This window comes from Ruditapes philippinarum, unplaced genomic scaffold, assembly GCF_026571515.1.
Source record: "Ruditapes philippinarum isolate M1 unplaced genomic scaffold, ASM2657151v2 ctg5895_1_1_1_1, whole genome shotgun sequence".
NCBI lineage: Eukaryota > Metazoa > Mollusca > Bivalvia > Venerida > Veneridae > Ruditapes > Ruditapes philippinarum.
The window spans coordinates 46694-72024 of record NW_026860884.1 but is presented as its reverse complement, the minus strand read 5'-3'; the positions used below and the strand labels follow the sequence as shown (position 1 = coordinate 72024).

General features: G+C 33.0%; 3 protein-coding genes across 6 annotated transcripts in view; 2 read left to right on the top strand and 1 right to left on the bottom strand.

Annotated features, from left to right (window-relative positions):
- The window catches only part of LOC132713735 (SWI/SNF-related matrix-associated actin-dependent regulator of chromatin subfamily D member 1-like), a gene marked incomplete at its 3' end in the record, with an annotated part of 62444 nt that overhangs the window by 30837 nt on the left and 6276 nt on the right, over positions 1–25331 (bottom strand). For 2 of the 4 annotated variants that reach the window (XM_060696415.1, XM_060696416.1), the window contains 1 exon segment: positions 22749–22908. In XM_060696415.1, coding sequence (XP_060552398.1) covers positions 22749–22820 — 72 coding nt within the window. 4 annotated transcript variants of the gene reach the window in all.
- Positions 662–15183, top strand: LOC132713734 (cytochrome P450 2U1-like). Its single transcript, XM_060696411.1, has 8 exons — positions 662–770; positions 8709–8957; positions 9316–9518; positions 9851–10100; positions 10510–10690; positions 11058–11210; positions 11596–11700; positions 12207–15183. The coding sequence occupies exons 1-8, from the start codon at positions 762–764 to the stop codon at positions 12539–12541; spliced, it is 1485 nt and encodes a 494-aa protein (XP_060552394.1). The 5' UTR covers positions 662–761; the 3' UTR covers positions 12542–15183.
- LOC132713738 (uncharacterized) lies at positions 18594–20052 on the top strand. Its single transcript, XM_060696419.1, has 2 exons — positions 18594–19302; positions 19534–20052. The coding sequence occupies exons 1-2, from the start codon at positions 19044–19046 to the stop codon at positions 19632–19634; spliced, it is 360 nt and encodes a 119-aa protein (XP_060552402.1). The 5' UTR covers positions 18594–19043; the 3' UTR covers positions 19635–20052.

Sequence of the window (25331 nt, the reverse complement as noted above, 5' to 3'; positions counted from 1 at the left end):
TCAGGAAGGTCATAACCCCTGACGGGCTTAAACACACTATCCCTGGGTTGAAAGCAGACACCTTGACCACAAGGCTACCACTCACCTCATGCATAGCAGTAAATTAAAGATTTTTTTTTAATTTGATATTTAAAGAAGAAATAAAATCACAGTGGTCAAAACAGTAATATGAACAAAAGTAAGACAGTAAAATTTCCATAACAATGTCATGTGTTATATCTTCACATTAACTTAATAAGCAATAAATATCTGCTGAAATTTCATAATGAGCTTAAAATACTTTATTATTTATATATATTTTTTTTTTTTTAAAGTTTTCAAAATAAAAGATCGAAATCTTAGATTGAGCAGCCAACAATTTAAGTCTGGAAACAGAGTATTAATTGGGAAACAATTTAATAAATGAAATATAAAGTCCCTAATTATTTTGTGTTTATATTAAAATGTAAAAAAATAAAATATTGGCCGACACCAGGTGAGGTCTACCCTTCCCTATTGACATTAAACATGAGAAGTTCCCATTTAAAATAACATATTTTGCACAGCCGATGATGGGCTTTTAAGATTTTTCAGATTTTTTTCCCCAAGTTAAACAGGTAAAAAAAGATCTTACTAGTTATATTGCATGGATGAGCTAAAAATCATAATATTAATATTTTATCCGAGATTTCCAGTCGTATATAAATACAAGGTTAAACACATAGATTCATTTGACACTAGTTTATTAAACGTGTTAATTGGAAAGAATTAATGCGCCCATCATGCTTTGGGTGAGTAAGTTAATCATTATATAATAATATACAAAAATAATATTACGCACCTAAATAATGATAATAACGATGGTATTTTATATATTATTATTATTATATATTTATAATCACGATAACAATAAATGCTTTTCTTTTAGCTTTCGACTTTTTTTATCTTCTTCAAAAAAAAATCGATGTTTATAAAACAATAAAAGGCGAAATGTTAGTATTACTTATAATACCCTTCAACGAAACGTGATGGTTTTTTTTTCAGTACATTTTTTTTCCCCTCAATATTATCATGTTAGTCCATAGCAATATATAAATTAATTTTATAAATAAATTTTTATTATAATTTATAATATCAATCAAAAGTCTGTTTAACTATAAGCTAAACAAAATGTGATGGTTTTCCTCTTCTTTTTTTTTACTTTTTTTTTAATATTGTCATGTCAAATAATATCTATATATGAAATTATTTCATAATCATTTTATAAATAATTTATAACAAGAGTGAAAATGATAATATAGAATTATACAATTTTTTTTTTACAATAAAATGATGACATTTGTTACATATAATATGAACTATAAAATAATATCAATATTTCATATTATTTCATTCACCAATAGCTGTACGTTACTTACAATTGTAATTGTTATATAATTACTTAATATTAATAACAGATTTATTCATATTTATTTATTTGTATCAATTGTTGTTGTTGTAATTGTTGCTGTTGTACAATAAAAAAAATGCTAATAAAATTATATCCAAATACTGGATAGATTTTAATTCAAGGTTGTATGTGAATTTTGTCCAAAAAAAATCTATATTTTTTTTTCTAGGTTTGCTTTTATCTTATAAGAATGTGTATAATGTAAAATAAATCATATGATGACTTTTTTTTTTTTAAGTCTTACCTGTATTTTATTTTTGTATGTGTGTATTTTTTACTACATTTGATTTGATTTTGTGACTTGAGCAATATTGATGTTTTAATTTGTTTCTTAAATATTATATCATTTATTTGGTTATACTACTGTACAGTACTTTTGAATGTGTTAATGTGCATGAAAAAAGTGCTTAAAAAGTTTGGTATATAATAATAATAATAACAAAGTACAGTAACTTCATATTACATGATTTCATAATGAAATGAAAATAACACAAAAAAAATAAATAAAATAAATAAAGTAATAAAAGACTTTAAATAATTCATTATCATTAAAAAAACTGTTTAATAAAGCAATAAAGCATGTATGTAAAAAATTCAAATATATTTTGAAGTATGTTATGAAGAGCAAATATTACAATTTTGCAATTTTATTATAATTTTTTTTTTTTGCCAAATTTTGTTTTTCTCATATTCTAATTATATTAAATTATAAGTCAATATGTTAAAGGGACTCCACTGAGGTTGAAAAGCCTAAAAACATAACATTTGAATTTCTTACATAAATGAGCTGGGGCACTTTAAACAGAAATATATGCAAAGATATTAGAGGAATATTTTAATAATGTAAATCGTAATATATTTTCACCGATGAGCAAAAAGGTAATTTCACGATTGGCGCAGCCACGATTGAAATATGGAAACAATCTTGTTGTTTGCACAAGTGTGAAACTAATTTCAATCATGTCACTAAACTGAAAAAATTTTCACTTTTTAACTTTTGATCAAAAGAACGTTTTAAAAATAAAATTAACTAAATGAAGAATATTGCGTCGCCAAATAATATAAAAACTGAGAAATCATTTTACGGCCCGCAGTAATATTAAAGATTGTTCCCATACTGTTTACTTTATTTTCACTGAAATAGTAACTTTAAATTCAAAAACATGTGAAATTATCTAAATGTGTAATTTTCCATGTTTCATAAATGAAATTAACCTTTTTATAATCACTAAATAATTCTAGTAACCACCGAAAAGAATCATGTAATAAAGTTGATAAGTAAAAATTTTCTGAAAAAAAGAAAAATTTTATCTTTAATCCTTTCAATTGCCGATTGTATGTCAAAAGGTTTAAATTTCATTCTTGGGTCATTTTTTTGTACAATTTGAATAATTATTCTGGACAAACGAAGTGCGCAATTGATCTGAAACTTTGCACAAAGATTAGTGGTCTAATTTACCTACATCAAATGGTACTTTTATCTGGAAAAAATATTTTCAGCCCCATCATGTCAAAAAACCTCAGTGGAGTCCCTTTAATAAGTAACAGTGAAATCTAAAATATTATGTATGGGTAAGAGTTCGTATTAAGACGACCGTAGGGAGTCTTATCGAACTCTTACCCATATAACTGCAAATCGGCTCTTACAACTCGATATCAGATAAAAATATAGAAAGTGTCACCTCTTTAATTAAGCATAATATTGTTTTTCCCCAGCAGTCACGTACAAACATGTTTCCTTAAGTCTACAGGTGGATCGGGTCAAATTACCTAACTGTAGCAATGTAATCAAAGTAATTATTTTATTCACATCTTCATAATATCTTGGATTATTAATGCAGTTCATTCCTATTATATGAAACTTACTTTTTCAAGAAAATAAAAACAGTCATAAACATTTTTATGTTACTATGTAATAATTTGTCTCTACCAAATCCACGTGTATTATCTATGTAATAAATTTGAATATATACTCAAATTGCATCAGCGTTATCAGCCTTTTTAGAAATACCTGACCTGGCTAATTAAAATATGCCAATCACAATTATCACTATCAGCACTGGGCTATTCATGAAAAAGTGGCTACACTAATTACTGTCGAGTAAGAGCCGATTTGCAGTTATATAAAATAAGAGGATATTGGGTCGTTTTCAGAATATATCATCACAAAACATGATGAAATCCATACTTTTTCACGGGCCAGAGAGGCAAGTGAAATATATTAAATTTTACCTTTTTTTTTTTTAACTTGTAACTTTATTTTCTCATTTCACATACAAGCATTATAAAAATTTTAAAATGTTGTGAAAATATATTCCATATTTAATGAAAATGAAAAAATAATCTTTTTATTTAATTATATCTTCAATAAAACAAGAGCTGTCAGTAGGAAAGCACGCTCAACTATATATATATATTCTTAGTGTTTGATAGTAAAAGAGCCTTGATAATGTAAAATTTTCTGAGTTAACAAAAGGGCCAAATTTCTCTTTAAATCCATGTTTCAGTTAAAGGCCTTGGAGAGAGTCCTATTATGCTCTCAAAAAAGAGTATAAAATTTTTAACTTGTTTCAAAGCCAGATGTCAAAAAATTATGAAAATATCTGAGTTGGTATGCAAACTTAAATGTTAATTCTAAGTTGAAAAAGGGGCATTATTCTGTCAAATGCTTCATAGAGTCCATGGACTTTGAAAATATTTGAGGTATTACAAAAAACTTTTAACGATAATTCTAAGATGAAACGGGGGCATAATTCTGTCAAAATGCTTGATACAGTTACCTCCTCCTGTCTACAGGTTGAGGTCATGATGTTGAACAAGTGTGCAAAGTTTCAAAGCCATATGTCAATGGACTTTGAAAATATTTGAGGTATTACAAAAACTTTAACATAAGTGGTTGTAATGCCGACGCTCGGGTGACTACAATTATAGCTCTACTTATTCTTATTGAATAGTCGAGCTAAAATGATAACAGAATACTAGAATTAAAGAAATTTGACAGTATTTTTTATTGAAATAAAAGCTGGTGGGACTTAAGTGAAACTATTGCAAACACTGAAAAATTTCCTACTGTTTATATTATATAACATAGACATTATGATTCTATGTAAAAATCTTTAAAGAAAAGACAGCATTAAGTTATGAGTTATGAATACAACATAATTTTACTGTTTTTACATCGTTACAAAAATATTCAATACACAAAATCAAATATCATAAGTAATAATTATATTATATTCTATGAAAGCTAATAAAACTTCATAAAGCTAATCACAAAATCAACAAGTTAAGAAAAACATAAAGTTCACCTCTTACTATGTGCAACTTTAAATTTGCATCTATTTTTAGCTATTAATTATGTAAATTGCTATTTAAGGTTAATGTCCCATTTCTAGGAATTTTATATTGGGTTAACTAAGTTTAAAATTAATCATCTCAAGGCAAACTTATTTAAATATTTACATATGTATCAAGCTTCTGTTAGATTTCAAGGTCTGTTTTGTTACCATACTGATGATAACTGTACACTTTATTCACATAAATAACCTAATAATTATCAATGAAAGAAATGTTTACAAATTGGTACAGACATACTAGGTATCCCGTTACATTGTAATCTACTGTGAGGGGGAAAGGTCACAGGGGACACCCACTTACAGTTCATTGTCTGGTTGGTCACAGAAATATCTTATAATATATTTCACATACTTTAAGTACCATTATTGCCTTCCAAATATTTGTGTTGATCTTTTGCTATTTTTAACAGCATCTGCAGATATAGCAACACTCATTACTGCTAAAGCAACACTTATCATTTATAAATTAATACAATTGAGCCGCGCCATGACAAAACCAACGTAATGGGTTTGCGACTAGCATGGATCCAGACCAGCCTGCACATCCGCGCAGTCTGATCAGGATCCATGCTGTTCGCTATCAGTTTCTCTGCTTGTAATAGGGTTTGTAAGATGCGCAGGCTGGTCTGGATCTATGCTGGTCGCAAACCCATTATGTTGGTTTTGTCATGATGCAGCTCAATTAATGTTCTGAGTTTCATAAAGAAACCTCCAGCAACAACTTTTTTTTTTACATATGACAGTATTGTACTGCATTTCATTTTTCAATTTCTTTCCAGCCTTTTTAATTATCATTTTTCCTTTTCCTTTAACAATGTGAAGGCCCATTTAAATGATTTTACAAATGTTGTTCCCAATAGCAACAAAATAAAATACTATGCATATTGTCCACTTATTCATCAAGCCAAATGCATGTACTAAGTTTAAGTAAAGTGTTAGATACGGCAGAATGTCTCTGAATATGTGATGAACAGACAGAAAGACACACAGTTTAATTCCCCCAATAGGCCCCATTCAATTTTTCCCTGGCTGTTGACTTTGAAATCGCAGTTATTCAACAATTTATTTTACAAATCTTTGTTCGCTATTTAACAACACCTTGAGGTATGTTAATTATAGAACAGTGAACAGGAGCCATTAGGTGATACAATAAACAGCTTTTTCCAATAATCATTGTTTACAACATTCTTACGTTTTTTTTATGTCAAAGTTTAAGTCCACCACAATATTAATAAAAAGTTTCTCAATTTACATGACCGATATATGAAACAGCCTTCACCAGTACATAGTTTAACGCCATTCTGACTGTAACAGTTACTGAACTAAGCACACTGTCATAGTTATCAACTATTCTCTATATGATGGTGTAGTATACAGGCAATATTGTCAACCAGTTCGTAATAAAGGATGCGTGAAATTAATATAATAAATAAACATCTTCATTTAAGATTAATTAATGACAGAGTTATCTTTCTTTGCTTTACATAACCTTGTAAACTCTGTATCAAATTTGATGTCATAGGTAATATATATTTTGTTTGTTGAAAGAAGCTTATGACCCCCCTGACCCTTGTTTAGCAACAAAAAACCATCAATAAAGTAAAAACACTAAATAACAGTGACCTGTATGTACTGCCACCAAAATTCGTCATCTCACATAATTATTTACTTGTATTTCAAGATTTGTACAGACAACTTTGTTTTTTGTACTTTTAGAATTGACCTTCTATGGTTTTAACTTGTGACCTAGATTTTTTTGGCATAATAGTTTAATTAAAACATTGAAAAACAAATTAATGAGGCAACGTAGTGATAAAGCTAAAAAATATTTTAAACTTCTATGCATAAACAAAGTGACTTTAAAGATGATAAGTGAGCCGCGTCACGACAAAACCAACCTCCATCTGCGCATTCTGATCAGGATCCATGCTGTTCGCTTACAAACCCTATTACAAGTAGAGAAACTGATAGTGAACAGCATGGATCCTGATCAGACTGCGCGGATGTGCAGGCTGGTCGTGATCCATGCTGGTAGCAAACGCATTACGTTGGTTTTGTTGTGACGCGGCTGAATTAAAGTATTATCAGAAAGACATACAAACAGTAATGCAACGAGATCAAATTACCTCCCCAGACAGAAGCCTATTCAATTGTGGAGAAAAAAATATTTAATTCCAACAAGAGCGATCAGTAATCACATGTGTCGCCTCATAATGGCCAAATTCGTGTTGGGACAAATTTTGTGACAGACAGACAGACGGACAGTGCACAACTAGACTAAGTACTGATCAATCATGTAAAGTTTGGATAAAATTGCACCAGTAGCTTATGAGGAGTGAGTCCGGACAAGCTTTTGCGTATCTGGCAACACACAGAAAAAAACACCTTTTTATCAAAGGGCCATAACTCAGCCAAAAATCATTCAACCGGAAAACCCGTGCAATATGCGCAAGGACTTGAGCTACAGATCAATCCTGTAAAGTTTCATTGAAATTGCATAAGTGGTATAAGAGAACTAGTCCGGACAAACTTTAAAAATAAAAATTATTAAAGGGCCATAACTCTGACAAAAATCATTGAACCGGAAAATGCTGACAATATGCACAACTAGACTTGGTACTGATCATTCCTGTAAAGTTTGGATGAAATTGCACCAGTAGTTTATGAGGAGTAGTCCGGACAAGCTATTGTGTATCTGGCAACACACAGAAAAAAACACCTTTTTATCAAAGGGCCATAACTCGGCCAAAAATCATTCAACCGGAAAACCCTTGCAATATGCGCAAGGACTTGAGCTACAGATCAATCCTGTAAAGTTTCATTGAAATTGCATTAGTGGTATAAGAGAACTAGTCCGGACAAACTTTAAAATTAAAAATTATTAAAGGGCCATAACTCTGACAAAAATCATTGAACCGGAAAATGCTGACAATATGCACAACTAGACTTGGTACTGATCATTCCTGTAAAGTTTGGATGAAATTGCACCAGTAATTTATGAGGGGTAGTCCGGACAAGTTTTGTGACGGACAGACAGACAGACGGACAGACAGACGATGGAGAAGTGATCCCTATATGTCGCCACTACTCCGTAGAGGCGACACAAAAATGCTAAAAAACCCACAAGGACATAATTTTCATATGCATAATATATTATTATGCCTTCAAAAATAACTATGAATGGAATAGTTTGTTTAAGAATGTGACACTAGAATGGCTGGCATTTTCTTTTCAAATTTAACATACATCTTATAAAAGGTCAAGAAATGCCGATTATTAGTGACCCTTTTTTTGAAACCAGTTGCCTCTTAAATGAGACACAAGTTATGTTTAAGTAGATCCAGTCCGCCTTATGTACTCTTCAAGTCAGCTTTTGTCAGTACAGTTGTACTTTGATTGAAAAACCAATTCAAGGACAATAATCTGTAGAGATAAACCTGCTAAGATGATAATATTATGTTGGTGAAAAGTTCAATGACAAAATGTTAGTACCCTAGTGTCATAATTGAAAATATGACTCCATCAAGATAAAAGAAAGATAAACATGATTTTTATGTCAATAAAAATATCAATGATACAAATAAACAAAATTTGAAGAAATAAATACAGACATTTGGTTGTAAAAAGGAATATAGAATTTCTTGACACAACATTTGTTAACTGTGTATGGTTTAAGTTGCACTGATACTGGAACTACCATATGGTGGTTACCTTACAGTTTTACTTGTACTTCCTTGCATTATTTCACACACAATTTCAGTCTGACAATTAATGGTAAAGGTTCAATACATGCATATTCCTGAAAGGCTAAAGATGATACATGGAATTTACACATTATAAAAAATAATTACTAGAATAGAAAATAGTTGTGGGCATTACAGTTACCGGGCAATACAAAATTTGATTTGTATTTATTTTTCCAGGTAATCGGAGGTATCTGTCTTTGTGTGTTCTTATACCCTATACTACAGGACCTATACCTTGTCTACATTAGAGGAATACCCCCTGGACCAGTTTCCTTACCAATTATAGGAGGGGTGTATCGTTTAAACCCAAGGGTACCACATCTATCTCTGGAATCTATCGGCAAACAATATGGAAAGATATTCTCCATAAAGATGGGTACCTTCGGACGCACAGTGTTTTTGCAGGACATCAAACTTGTGAATCAGGTATATCCTTAAAAAAATTACAAAAGATGAAAATTTCAATTAAAGGGAGGCAACTACAAATAGCACTGTAATTTAATTTTGCTGTAGTAGTGTCCCTTTATAAAAGAGACCGCATAATTATATTAATTATTAAACAGATCTAGGCTAAATACCATCCTTACAGCAATGATGGTTTAATTTTGATATAAATCAACACTGTTTGTATCAAATATAAATAAAGATCTCAGGTGGAGCAAAAAAAAAAACTTCAAAAAGATGAAACTACTGAGTGACAGCGGTATTTTCCATTCAAGTACAATCAAAGTGGTTTCTGGTCATGATTTCTTGCATAATGCATCTAACTTTTTGACAATTTCAGATGTTTGATTGTTCTGATGCACATGATCGCCCAGACCTTCCCATATTTCGAATAGTTAACACTGGCGCAGATGGAATTGGATCATGTAGGTACAATTCCCGTTGGAAAACCATGACAAAGATATTACACCGCGGACTTGCACACATACCTTCGAGTTCAATAGAAGAGTCAGCCATAGATGCATACCTTCAACTTACAGACATGTAAGGGCATTTTCGGTAGATTAACTTTTTATAATTCCACCAAAAGGAAGTAGATTTTTAGGGGAAAAGTTCAAATTACAATTTCATTGATAAATCTAAGCAAATCTAAGCTTGATTAAAAACATTGCTTTTTACATTATAATTATCAGACTCTAACTTGTCTTATAGTATCAGGATGATAATTTGATTTTAATGTTAATACTTGGTGAAGTCCAATAAATTGTAGTGATTTTCCAACTAGGCCAATTTCCTATTCATAATAACCTCATACCCCCATTTCATACCCCCATCTGACATGTGCATCTTTATCTCCATGATGACATTTTTTACAGGTTCATACAGAAACAAACTTGCAGTATTTACTACCCACGAGCAGACGTAGTCAAGACTTGTACTGCTATCATCAGCTCGTTGGTGTATGGTGTTAAGACTGACAATATAGACAGCCCAGATCTGAGGTCACGGATTCATTACCACAGCCTACTTATGAGTTTCCTAAATCCGGCACATCCCTTCAACTTACTGCCTATATTGTGGAAACTCCCTACATCAATCAGGAAAACATTACATCAATGTATTTCTGTAAGTTTTTTAATCACATGTATGCATGGATCCAGTGTGTGCATGTGTGTGTGTGTGGAGGGTTAGGGGGGAGGGGTTGCTAGGTAAGGGGCTCATTATCTACTGGAATTTGACAGAATATACATGTACATAAAGTATAATATTACATCAAGGTTTGGATATTGACAAAAAATTCTTTTTATTGAAAATCAGCAAAAAATTTGACTAAATTATTCAAACTAGGCCAAAATATTACTCAACAACATTTCGGTGATAATTGTTTTGTATTTTTCTCTTTTTTATGTATGTTTGGGCTTGTGTTGGTGGGAAGAGGTGCTTGGGAGTAGTGTGTGTGTAAATATTATCTATATCTATTTTATATATGATAATATCAATAGAACTTGATTAACATTATCAAACATTCTTACAGGACAGGGATGAACTTTTTGATAACAGTTTAAAGGATCATGCAGAAAACTACAATGGGGAGATCAAGGATGTATTTGACATAATTGCTGACTATGAACTTAAAGTGAAGAATCATCAAAATACTTCAGATGACTTTGAAAGAAAAGATCTATTTTTATCAGCATGGACAATATATATGGCAGGTAATCTTGTCCCTAGTCAAAAAATCTTTTTTATAAAAAAAATTAAAACAAGTATACTATATGGCAAAGGCTAAAGGAAAAAGATTTCTGACCAAAAAATACATTTTCAAATAGTCATGGCTTATTTTTCATGCATTAATGATTTCACAGTGGGTACATTTTCAGATGAGAACCCAAATGAAATCCCTGACCATCAGAAACAATCTAAATTTTATCTCACAATAATTGTGAGCTAAGATATATTCTTAAACAGTGATGATTTTAAAGTAAAAGTAATTAAAAGCATGACTGTATTCTTAACCTAATCTAAAATTAATTGGGGAAATTTATTGAGGTTTAGATGCTAACATCTTTTTTTGTGAAACAGGTTGTGACACAACAACAGATACTTCAATATGGATACTGCTATATCTGTGTGTGTTCCCAGATGTACAAGAGAAAATGAGGGAAGAAATTGACTCAGTTTTCACAAAAGAACCAAAAGATATTCTTCAGCAGAAACAGTTCTTAAATTATACAAGTAAGGGTTTACTTTTTGTTTATCTACATGATTGTTATCAGTTTTAAGCTGTGATCAATAATAATTCATTATCACTCATCAGTAACTGATACAAATTTAGAACAAGAGGTCAAAGTGGATCTTTGTCACTCACCTAAGAAAATGGGAAAGTTCTAAATGGTAGGAACTTACTTACTTTGAAGAGGCACATGTAGACAATGCTTTATCAACTGTTAACAATTTGTTGATTATATTACAGTACGCTCTTAGTCTCAAAAGTCTTGACCATAACGAAAGATCTTTGCAAGAAAACATACAAAAGTTTCACATTTAAAACTCTTTTCTTTTCAACTAAAACTATTTGGGGACAAGTTAAAATATACATGTTTAAATAACTCTATTTCAGGGGCTGCAATACTGGAATGCTTACGCTTAAGTAGCCCGATAGCCATTGGTCTACCAAATGTGGCAAGCCGAGACCTTCAGATAGATGGATACACAATTCCCAAAGGTAATGTTGGCATTCTTTCTGCACCACTGTCTTTCAAACATTTTGGACATTTTTTAACCTATAAAACCTTAAGCTACCCAAATATTATATTCTCTATATTCTCTTAGATAGACTTCTCACCATATACTGAAAATTAAAGCATCAAAATTCATGTCTGCTCATAATTCGAATAGAATTTAGGAGTTGATGCAGGACAGAGAAATTTGCTTGACATTGATTAGAAACTACTCATCCTGCAGGACGAGTGACTCTGAAAATATTTTTCGATGCCTGCATTTTCAAAGTAATAATGAAAATGTCTTGGTTATCTTTATTTCTTTTTCTGAAATTAAAGATAATCATTACATTAAAGTGCCATTACTCCCATTCAAGCGTAAATGGTCAGTAAACATGTAAAAATCAAGATAACTTGACTTTGGGCTTCTAAGTTATTTTTTCATAATAAGTCTATACTTAAAAGCTAATATGATTTCTTTAAGAAATAACACATACTCTTATAATTGTAGGAACAGCTCTAATGGCAAATCAGTGGCATATTCATCATGACGAGACTCATTGGCCCGAACCCTTCCAACTCAAACCTGAAAGATTCCTTGATGCAGACGGAACTATCTTCTCAAACTATCACATATTCCAGAAGATGCCATTCATTCCATTTTCCCGGGGAAAGAGGCCATGCCTAGGTCAAACAATCGCCCTTGATTTACTTCTGATATATGTAACAATACTGCTAAAGAAAGTTGAAATACAGCTTCCAGCAAACTACAAACCAGACCTTACCGGAAACGTTCTTTTCAACTTGAGACCAAATGAATTTCCTCTTGAATGCATTGCTCGGTGAAGGAATAGGCTAATTGAACAAATAAATTCTTGACATTGGCATAGAATAGAATGCCCTTGTGTAAAGAATATGAAAGCATCTACGTGACACAGATAAATACATGAAAGTAAGAGAAGCAAAAGATATTCTGATTAAATGCAATATGTAGTGGGCATATACAAGACTTGTGTTCATGTAGTTAGTTATAATATCTAATGTTTGCCCTAAATTTCAACTGGCATGGGTTATGCCAGAAGTAACATCATTCTGGCACATTTTTGAATGAAACTGCAATCTTAGGATGACATCATTTGGCCATTATAAATGAAGTTGTAAATTCATATACTTCTTTAAGAAAATAGTAAGAGATCAAATGACATTAAAGCATGAAAAAATAATTTATTGAGGTAATCCATTTCAATAAAAATATGATAGAATACAATGTATGGTGTAATTGGCATCATTTAAAGCATGCAATTTGTCTTATGGGTTTGGGTGTGCAAATGAGATTTCCAGTGTAAATAGTAGAAAATCTTTAACATCTGATATGCAAGATAAAATAGTGTTTTGACAGAAAGTGATACAAATTCTAATGTTCAGTGAAAAACAACAGTAAATGATGAGCTTTCTCTCAGTTATAATCAACAATGTATCAGAGTTATGCTATGCATAAACTCAATATATATCACATTTATTAAAACATAGTACTTCAAAATACAGCATCTGAAATTTGACTGTACAAAATTCATGGAGCATATTGCCCCTTTTAGTATTTTTTTTTATTTATTTATTTTTTATTTCAGCATTCTGTAACAGTGTTTTAGAGATGATATTGTAAGTGCTTATTGCAGTTGTCAGTGCTTATTGGCATTAAATATTTCAAAAGAAAATGTCATAATTATAATTATCTATGTTAGATTTACACACTTGATAAAAAATCATTTTGGCCACTTTAAGTGTGAGAATTTACACAAATCTGTAATATTGGATCATGAATACATATAGAAACATCTTAGCCTTGTATAGTTTTATATATTCCAGCCTGAAGCCATTGACTGGTTCAAGTGACAATTTTCAGAGTGACATCATAAGGGAAATAATGAATATGTTTATTTAATAACATAGACAGGTATAAAATATAGTTGAGAGTTTAACTATATATCTGTGAAAGACTTAATACTAATGATGTTCTTTGAAGTACATGTAATGTACATTTAATTGTATAAATGGACATCAATAAATATTGATTTATCATAAATCACCAATAAACAAATGTTTCTAATTTGATATTGCAGTATTTTGTGTTTCTTACACTGTGGCACCTTTGCAAATATTAGTGACCTAGTAGACACTTAGTGACTTACTGCAGCATCACTTTATATACATCTATAATCATATAATTTTTTTTTCCCACTTGACAACATACAATTAACTTAACATTTTCAAATAACTAATGAATGAAGTCTCAAATTAAAAAATTAAAAAAACTTTTTGGTGTTTTGCATAGCATACAATGAGGCTTATTTTACAATAAATACTGTATTTGTTTAATTTTTCATCAATTAACATAATTCAATAGCTAAATTTATGATATGCAAAAAGATATATAAACAAAACAATGCAATTTTAACAACATGTATATCTATCATACTTTAATAATCATATTCATTTTTTTCTAAGTGCCATTATTGTGTATATATATTAAAATACCATGTATATAAAATTCATGTACATATATATTATTTGTTTTATACATTATGATATAAGAGATTTTTTTTTCTTGTTGGGACCAATCAAATTTTAAGAATGTTCCAAAGCTTTCTAATGAAATTGGGATTTTTTATTGCAATAAAAACAACCATTTTTTATATTTTATTTATAATTAATAAATTTTGTGTCATTAAATTAATTCTCAGTGCATTTCTTTTAACATGTAAATATATATATATTTTTATATTTTATTGACTTGTACCTTCTTTATGACTCCACTGACGTTTTTTTTCCTGCATAAAGGGGCTAGAAATATTTCACCAAGATTTATGAATCAATAGATGAATTCATCTCCCACTCTGTATTTTTCAGTATATTCATTTTTGTTGTACAAAATGACAACCAAAAAATAAAAGCAATTGCAAATCTGGCTAAGAATCGCACAAAAAAATCTATTTTCAATTCAATTCAATTCTGTGTATATTTCATAATTTAATCCTTGGCAGGGGATTTTTATCCTAGGGGGCGGTATAAGGGCCAATTCCCAATCTAAAATTGCCTCATTATTTCCCAATTCCGAAAATCTTAACAGCTGTTATTGCTACTTTCGTAAAAGAAGTGACAAGTTATTGTGTATGATCAAACACATGAATAAAACTTAATAAATAATCATATGTAAAGTTAGCTTTTCAAGTTCTTAAAAATTCGCCAAATGGCACATAATTTTTCCCAATATAATATTTAGCCAGCTATTTTGGGATAAAGCCCCTTGATTTATGTAAAAAATCATTTTTCGTGTTTTAAGGTTTTGAACCTCAGAGGATCTCCTTTAAAATCTAAATAAACTTCTTGTTAAGAGATTGTTGTTGTTATTTATTATTTTATTAATATCAACTCCCAAACTTTTATTGGGAAAAGGTGTGTTTTAAGGGTACAAGTTATGTAAATTAAAAAAAAAAATCTATAGTTTACAGTGTTTTACATAATTATTGTATACATTTTGGTGTAATATTCAAAGAGTATTAATTAAGTGTATTGCCTTTCATGCTTTTATTTATTTTTTTGTGTGTTATTTTTTCATTTAACACATAATTTGGACCCGCTGTACTGAAATATCTATGCCAGAAGTGCATGGATAAAATATTACCCATATCATTTCTATTAAACTGACAATGAACCAGTATGAGTAATAATAAAACTATCACCTCAGTGTGAAAGAACAAGTATTTTATATATTATATCCTTTATCCTTAACCTGCAGGGCTGGTTACCTAGAGTGATAAGCCTTTCCCACTACGCTGTCTGACCAGGCTCTATTCTGTTGGTAACTTATTTTTGTTGGTTTTTAGGTTGCACCAACAAGTATACATGTAGGTCAAATGGCGACACCCAGGAAGACCTTAGGTACCCATCCTTGCATTATTTAAGGCACAAACAAGCACTTGAGTAGAACCACCAATGTTCCATAAGCCAGACAGTTGGCTCCCTCACATGAAAGAATCCAAAATCCCTGTCTAATTTGAACCCACTGCAGTGAGGGGCAAGTGACAACATTAAACACTCGGCCATGGACACCACTCTATAATATGTAACTAGATTTTAGTAAATTTTAGTATTTTGAACTAAAATCCCATAAAACTTGAATGGATTATTCCTAATTTATTACAACTAGAAATATGTATATATAGGACACAGATGCCCATGAGTCCTGGGAAAATGGTAATTGTAAATTGAGCAATAAATTTACCCTGTCATTGCTTTGAGGGGCTTTTGTGCTACTTGAATTTTTGAGAGGGGGGGGGGGGTCTATGGGTGCTCGCCCAGGAAAAAAATGAATTCTAAATTAGTAGATCAAAATTACCTAGAGGCATATGGTATAATGGTGTTTTGACTGACATGAAACACAGCAGGAGTCCAGACTCCAATATACAAGGATTTAGTGACTTGCATTTTTCTTAAGCCAGTTTTTGCTAATATTTTACCCTCAATATGCCACCTTTGATAGAAAAAATTTCTTTAGGGTTAGTTAGGGGGTGGGGCTTTAGCCCCTTAACCCATTAACAATTTAAGGAAAAAAATTGCTGAACTGTGACAGAGTTTAGACCGCTCCATAGTCCATCTAATTAGACTTGTCAACCAGACAATGAGATAATTTTGGACAGGCAATGCTTTTCTTTCCCAATCTTTTGATAATATTAATATAAAAAAAAATTAATGCCAAATATTTTAGGTTAACTGTCACTAACACTAACAGTAGGTAGACCACAATGTCATTTAGTAGATAGTTTAGACTATCCTAAACATTCATTAATATAACTATCTCAATTTTTTTACCTGCATGTAAAATTTTTTTGTGTGAATCATGCACTGCAATTCAAGAATGTGCAGCAGCCACATGGGCATGCCCTAGTCCTATAAATATGATGTCGCATTGAGATATTTTTGCTTCTGGGCAAAGCAACGTCATATAGAAATTGCTCAAAACCCCATAGCATGTTCATCCAGAAAATCAGGACGGAACGAAAAAACAATTAAGACAGTGCGTGTTTACATTAATTTTGACCTATATATGAACAAAACTAAAAAATAAATACCTCTAAACAAAATAAATAAACTGTCACAGCCGAAAATCATGATTAAATCCTCTCATGTAATTAAATTCCTTATTCAGCCGATAAACAAATGGCTGCCATATAGCGCGAGAATTCTGATTCAATAATGGCTAATTCAAATGTAAGCATTTAACTTTGTCAGAAAATTGTAACGGAATATTATTTAAAGAAATAATTGAATAATATTTTATTTTAAATTGATAAGTAACATTGTTTGACTAACTTTGAGTTTTTTGTTTATAAACGAATATGATTGAGCATGAAATTGAAAGCAAAGAACATTTATAAGCTTTTGAATAAAGCTTGAAAGGCAAGACAATAGACATTTTAGATTTTTTCATGATGCTATGTGTTTATGAGCAATAACTATTAGACGTCAGCCTTGACCGACAAACTAAAACAAGCCTGTAACATCTGATATATAAGACTAGGGCATGCCTAGTCCAAATAATTAGACTTGTCAAAGAGACACCCAGATAATTTTGGACGGGCGCTGTCTTTTTCCAAGTCCAACCACAAACTGCTTTTTTATGCACTGACGCTTCCCAATTAGAAGTTGTTGGGAGCGAAAACTAGAAAAGTTCCAAAGAAACGGTCTACATTACCTGAAAGAGAATCGTTTTTTATGCAAGGTTCCAAATTATCATACTTCAAAGTCGAACAGAAGTCTAAATATTCCACTTTAATTTTTTTAATCGTTGAAAATTATTGAAAGCGGCCATATTGGAAAACGGTGTCATGGTAAAATTGTAAACACTGGTAAAATCCATGGTGTAACACAGGTATCGGCGGCAATCGATTGTATTTGCCAAGCTTTATTATACAATTTGTTTATGTTTTTTTATATGAATTATTGCAGGAATAACTCTTTTATTCACACACAAATATTTCAGCATTAAAAAGAGAATGTGTAAAGGAAATTATGATAACCTTACTTAGAAATTAAAATAGTTTATGATGTCGGATGTCAGATCATACTGCATTTAGGTCCCAGGGAATTCCCCAGGCGCTTTTAGCGCATCGGCGCCGATGCGCTTAAATTTCAGAACAAGAAATCCCGATGCGCTTAAAATTATCATAGCGCTTTAAAAAATGACCGATATCCCTTTCTTCTGTGTCTATAAGTTAACCCCAATTAGCCAAATAAACAAGCCAATATACATGTCCTGTGTAGATAATTACCCGAGGCGTATACACAACCCGATACACTGATTGCCTTTATACTGTGTGACGTCACAGACACCTGTCATCGATGTCTGCAGACGACTGTTCGTGCACTTTTAGGTGTTGTCAATTACCGTGTATTGAGATGGGTGCAATTTAACCGCGGCATGTGTGATATTTACATGTTTCAGGTAGGTGTAATAACTTTTATTGCTTTGATAATATAATTGGCATTAATTGACATGCGATATAACAGTTTGATATTTAGGGGTGAATGGGTGGATCACAGGTCCCTCACCACTGTAGGTTCGATCCTCACTCGGGTCGAAATCTTTCATGTGAGGAAGCCATCCAGCTGGCTTACGGAAGGTTGGTGGTGCCTGAAATAATGCCCGTAGGGGTACCTGGGGTCTTCCTCCACCAATAAAGCTGGAAAATCTCGGCGGGACGCTCTAGGATGACCCATCTTGAGTGTACGGTCGCCCATATGGGCTTTCCGGCGGCGACCTTAAATAAACGCATCAAAAAAAAAAAAAAAAAAGTGAATGGGTTAATTGTCTTGATAAAGTGTAATGTTCAATTTCATCTTTCACTTTCTTATGGTCGTTACGTCTAAACAGTAGTATACTGTAGTATTAAGATTTCAAAAAATAATATGTCTAACATGAATAAGGGAAGCCTAGTTCACTATCAATTTTAAGAGGTTTTTTTGTGAGCAATGTCGTTGAAACTGTCTCAGGATCATTTTGCTTTTTTTTTCTTTTTTTACTCTTGGATTAAACTGCATAGATATTCAGAAATAAATTTGGTTGATGGCTACGTTAACATTGAAAACATTTACGACTGTTCATTATCAACTTGCAAATGAGTGAAAACAACAACAAAAACTTTACATCAACAATCCCACTTAGTGACAGCCAATTGGTCATTTTCTTTTTTAATTAAACATATCTTGTAATCTGTGTCTGTTCAGTGAATCCCCAAAATGAAAAAAATATTAACTTTGCAGGCCCTCAGCTCTTTAATCGAGCCTGTTCATGGACAGCTTTGTGAAGTGCAATCTACTGTCCTACCCCTTAGCATTGGTTTGTCAGAACATACAGGAGCTGGCCAGGCACTTTGGTGTAGATATGGAGCAGTGCCGCAGCCATTGGCACCAGGTACGTGCCAGTCTAGAGGGGACTGATCAGTCAGCCGACCAGACCATGACCTGGATTACTGGCAATCTTTCTACCAGTCATCCAGTTCTTTACAGAATTGCTGCTGTGAGTCTCCTCCTCCCAACCTCTACTGCAGGTAAGCATTATTAAATTCATTCATTCTTGAACATTAATGAAATTCCAATGACAGTTGCAGATGTGTAACACTTTGCTAGAAGTTTTTCAACATTTCAAATATAATTTTTTTTACTTAGTTAAGTTTAAATAGGCTTGAAGTTTTAAATTTTCAAATATTCACATCAAACAAACAATATAAATAAAAGACATGAGGTTAACATAACTGATTACTTTCATTTATTCATTTCAGATTTTGAGCGAGGATTCAGCTGCCTGAAGAGAGTTAAGACTGAAAACAGGAATTGTCTCTCTGTAAAAGTTCTGAACTATCTTCTTGCCGTCTCCCTTTAAGGACCCCCATTAGAATCTTTCAACTTTGAGAAGGCAGTCAAGGCATGGAAGGACAACAAACCTAGAAGACAGGCCCACTTTTAATGATGTTAATGAAGAAAAAACAACTGAAATATACTCATTTAAATGGGACACACACATACATATAAATGTTGATCACATGTTGTGAACTTGTGTTTATATATAATTGTTTATTTATTTGAATTGTTGGAAATGGAAAAGTAAATAATAAAAATTAAGAAAATGTTTATCAAGTGAAAAGCTTTCATTATTTGTTTTAAAACAGCCCACAGCAGTATCTTGACACCTTAAATGGCAAAAATTTTCGACACGCGGTATGGGGGTCAAGACCCCCTCCCGCACCCACCCCCGTCTTATTAAAAAAATGTAGCGCTTAAAAAAAATCCTGGGGAATTCCCTGGGTCCATTTAAATTGTCAAATTAGATATTATTAAGTTGGACTTTTTAACATCTGTGATCATTAGGTGAAATTTCTGAACTACCTTTTTATTTTATAACCCTGCCATGATTTCCCACATACAAAAATACAATGTAATTATAGGTACATCTTAATGAATTATAATTATACTATACATGATGAAGCAAAGAAGAATTTCAATTTATATTACACAACACTCCATATCAATTTCTAGTTTATTATCTTTAAAAGAAATTGAGGACAGTTGTGTATGGGAAGAAGTTCAAAACAACCAAAAATAACTTTAAAACTCTGAAAAAAAAATCTTAAAATTTCAAACTATAAAATGGAATTTCAGACAGTCCTCAGTAAAATACAATTGTCGCACAGATTTGACGGGGTTTATGATAAAAACACAGCAAGCGGAAATTTAGTGACCGTTATTTAGATGTTGGATAGCATAACAATGTAAGACAGATGGGAGAAATGTTGGAACGACTGTCGCAAAAGGCACCAAAACTTCTGATACCCATTAAAAATTCCATGTTATCTAGTTCCCGTTGAACGGCACCTCGAATGTGTCACATTGAAAGTTCCATGATTACCTCCGTATTATGTACACATCTGTGGATGTTGATTAAAAATTTCAACCTTATTATGTTTAAGTGATCAATTCTGTTTAAACCGGCGAAAGGGAGCACTTGAACCTACCAGAGCCGTCTTTGGCACTCCTGTGTATTTATGTTTCTATTTTGCAGTTTCAGGCGTTTTTGGTGGGTTTTTTTGGAGGGTGGATACATGAATGTGGATAAGTTTTTTCTGTTTCTTTACATTTCTTTGCTTGCTTGCCGAACCTTGTATTGGTAATCATTATCTGTTTGTTACGGTTCGGTATACATGTATACAATATGATAAACAAGATGAACAAGGAAAGGCGGCGTTCAATGAACGCAAACCCCACACGACCCAGGAACATGAACCATTGGCAAGGAGCCCAGGAGGATCCTAAATTAAAACGGGAAAGGGCGCAAGGGAGAGCACGGTCAGGCTTATCACTAAAATGTAACTGAGAAGGAAATCAAAGAAAATAAATAAATGAATGATTAATAGGACCACTAAGTTAACGATCACAGGGGAAGGGGATAGGAAATTCGGGGAGGGGGCGAAATAAAGAAATAAAACTAGGGGCAAAGGGAAGATACTTACCAAAGACGAAAAAACAACAAGGGACACAAACAAAAGTGTCACCAAAACAGTATGAAACAGGACCACTAAGTTAACGGGCACAGGAGAAGGGGATAGGAAATTCGGGGGAGGGGGCGAAATAAAGAAATAAAACTAGGGGCAAAGGGAAGAAACTTACCATAGACGAGAAAACAACAAGGGACACAAACAAAAGTGTCACCAAAACAGTATGAAACAACAAGACATACACCTTATACATTTATAAGTCTCTTAATCTGTTCATTTGAAAACTCTGATCTTCTCAATGACTTTTTTTTTAATATCCTCTACTTAAAATTTATTTCAATTAAAATATGTGACCCTTCCTTTATAGTTACACAGCATATGGCTGGATCACAATAAAGTTCCTTTTTAGTAAATTAATAAAGTACGTCAAGAAGACATTTAACTTTATCAATAGGTTTAATATGGTATTATATATCGGCAATCGGTGAAAAAGAGCTCTTGAAATATTATTTGTACAAATACTGAATAATTTGAAGTGTATTTCAAATAGTTTCCTTCAATATTTCTTTTACGTTCTTAATTGTCATAAAAATATGCATGTATAAATGAAGTCAGTATTTTATCCGAGAGTGACATTTGGCAGTCATTAGCAGTAAACAAGAAGGCAAACCACCAATTGATAAATGTTGAGTACATGTATATATGTATTAAAATATTTAAAAAATATTAAACAACAGTACTTGTACAGAGCCTATTTGCGACCATTGCATTTTAGGTTAAATACAATGATACTTTTCAATAGTATTTAATAATGCACACATTTATTAAAAAATAATGAATAGATTTATTTCCCCCGATATTTCGTTTAATTTAATCTTCATGCGTAACCTACACTTACCTGCTAGACACACTGGTAGCTACTACCAGCTTTCACGGAATCGATTTTTTACGATGACGTCATAACATGTCCGCCTAAGATAGAGTAGACAGTACAAATTTGAAATAAATCGCATGTATGCGTTAAGACAGGTACAATGTACTATTTTTTCTAGGAGAATTTAGTACTAAAATTTATATTCTATTGATCTTTACAGGTAATTGAAGTTACTTTCAGGTTTAAGCAGTAAAAATCAGTCCAAACTATCGATAGTGTTACCGGTAGATTTTTCGTGCATAAAAATGACAGTTAAAATTAGGCGTAACGGTTTGACAGTAAGAAAAAAAAGTCTGTAAAATGGGTCAAACCGTTCACGCCAAATTAATTAGGCTAGGGCATGCCCTTCCCTGATCCTGAGCTTTGCCTACTTTCATATTTAACAATTACATCTGCATTAACGCAAACACAGGTCATAAAAGAAATACATTATAATCATTATACTAATGTAAATGCACTTGAATTTTAGTATGCTCTTAGTCTTACCCCACCCACCGAAACCACACCTATAATTTTAGGAATAACTTTGCTAGTATAAATTAAGGAAGCTATTAATTCTATGATATCATACCGATGGGTATCCTGGCTGAGGATAAGACCTCATTTGTGGGACTTGGGACGGATATCGCTGGGGCTGCTGCATATCAATTGAATTTTCTTTGTGCTTCGCCGACGCCAAAATAAAACATCAGTATCATTTAAATGCTTGGTAATTTGAGATTTGATAATAATTGTGGCACGTGCCGTACCGTACCGTATACTGACTGATGTAAATATTAATATTCATTATTTCATACCATTGTTTTATTATCAAAAATTTATAATATTCCAACTCCATTCAACTCATTTTAGTCCAATGAGCATAGATGTTACATTTTCTGCAAAAAATAAAAGACACGTGTGGATTTACAGACAGTTCACCCTTATATATAGTCACTTCACCCTGACCCACTTCAATCCCCTTTTTATGAAATTTGATTGACTGATTGAGACACTTCACAACCCTTTCATACATAATCAAATTATGGTGATTAAAAAATAATTGTTTCAATATATTTTTGTTTGTATCTTAAATGTATAAAAAATTACAAAATAGAAATATTATTGTCTTTATTTTCAAAAAAGTGTTACCACTATGACATTTTTGAAAAATTAAATAAATATGATCATAATTAAATGTAGCTCTACATTTTCAAAAATATTATTACAAATAATAATTGCAATGAATGTTTAACTGTTTAAAATAACTTTTCTATTATTCATTTAAATGGTAACTGTATTATTTTTTCATAGATATATTTGACGATACTCTAAAGATCCTGCATGTTGTATTTCTTCTTCTTCTTCCGGGTAATGTGCTGGGCCCCTCTGGAGCATCGTCGCACAATTGTGACTATTAACATGAGTGAAGGGAACATCAAGTGCAGCTAAAAACAGGTTAAAAACACCATGCTCTAGAGTAACTCGTGCAGCGCACCCATCCTCGTCTTGAAGACCTCGATCTAGGGACGGGGCTGTCATCACGACTTCTGGTAGGCTGTTCCAAAGTCGGATCCCAGAAGGAAGGAACGAATACTTGTATGAGTTGACACTGGTGAAGGGTTGTAGATACCTGTTGGCATGGCCTCGGGTGTGTACTCCAGCAGGGATCAGTATGTGATGGGCTCGGATATCTACCAGGCTGTTAATGACTCTGTATATCATCACTGCTTTGGTTTGCTGACGGCGGGCTTCTAGAGTGTCCCAGCTTAGAGCTTCCATCATTGCAGTAACGCTGCTGGTGTAACGATAATCACCTGTGTAGAACCTGGCTGCTCTTCGTTGGCAGTTCTCGAGCTTACTGATGTTGGCCTTGGTTATATGTTAGTAAATATGTTTTATGCTTTTGTTATTGTCGGTAAATAGCTTATTAGCTAATGTTTCTTGTAATATGTAAACCGACTTAAAATAAAGTTTCTTGTATCTTGTATCTTGTATCTTGTGTGTGGGTCCCATACTGACGAAGCATACTCGAGCTGAGGTCTAACCAGTGTTTTGTAACATGTCGCCTTGATGTTCTGTGGACAGTGTGATAAGTTTCTGCATAGAAAGGCAGTGGTGGTGTTCGCCTTCTTTGCAGTAGCGTCAATATGGCTGTTCCAGGAAAGCGTATTGTCAAGTGTGGCACCCAGATACTTTGCCTTGTTCGTCTGCTTGAGTGTTTGGCCATGGATGGCATACGACCCAGTTATCACTTTCCGCTTGTTGGTAATGCGAATCATCTCACACTTGTCGGGATTAAACATCATCAACCAGTCTTGCTCCCACTCTTGTAGGCGGTCAAGATCCTGTTGTAGTGCAATGCTGTCTTCCTCAGAGCTGATGGTCCTATATTAGTAGGCAGTCATCTGCGAAGAGGCGTGCTGTGGAGGAGACCCTGCCCGGCAAGTCGTTAATGTAGACTAGAAACAAGAGAGGCCCTAGGACTGTGCCTTGCGGGACGCCTGATGTGACTGGTGCTGGAGAGGATGTCTTCCTGTCGAGTACTACTTGTTGTTGACGGTGTGAGAGGAAGCTGTTGATCCAACCCAGAGTCTAGCCTCTGATCCCATAGTGGTGAAGCGTGGCCGAGAGACGTCGATGGGGGACCTTGTCAAACGCCTTGAAGAAGTCTAGTAAGATGGCGTCGATCTGCTGTTTGTTGTTCAGGCCCGTTGCAAGTTCCTAGACTGTGGTGATCAGTTGCGTCTCGCATGATCTCTTCTTCCGAAAGCCATGTTGTATATCGGAGAGGATGTTGTTATGATCGAGGAAACTGATCACGTGGCTATGGACAATGTGCTCCATAATCTTGCAACAGATGGATGTCACCGAGACTGGGCGATAGTTTGAAGGCTTACTCTTGTCTCCCTTCCCGAATAGTGGTGTGACTAGTGCGCCCTTCCAGTCATCTGGTACTTGGCTCTGATCGTGTGAAGCTTGTAATATGAGTGTCAGCATTGGTGATATGGCTGAAGCCAGTTCCCTCAGAAATCTGGATGAGATCTGGTCCGGTCCAGTGGCCTTGTGTGGGTTGAGATTCTCCAGGAGCTTCTTGACACCCTTCTCATGGATCAGCAGTGGAGGGGCTGTTTCTTGAAAGGTTGTTAGATGCCACATTTAAGTGAAATTTTAT

Coding starts and splice junctions, on each gene's coding strand:
- LOC132713734 (XM_060696411.1), top strand. Junction 9,519..9,850: donor TACCTTCAACTTACAGACAT/GTAAGGGCATTT, acceptor CATTTTTTACAG/GTTCATACAGAAACAAACTT. Junction 11,701..12,206: donor TGGATACACAATTCCCAAAG/GTAATGTTGGCA, acceptor TTATAATTGTAG/GAACAGCTCTAATGGCAAAT.
- LOC132713738 (XM_060696419.1), top strand. CDS start 19,044: ATGGACAGCTTTGTGAAGTGCAATCTACTGTCCTACCCCTTAGCATTG. Junction 19,303..19,533: donor CCTCCCAACCTCTACTGCAG/GTAAGCATTATT, acceptor TATTCATTTCAG/ATTTTGAGCGAGGATTCAGC.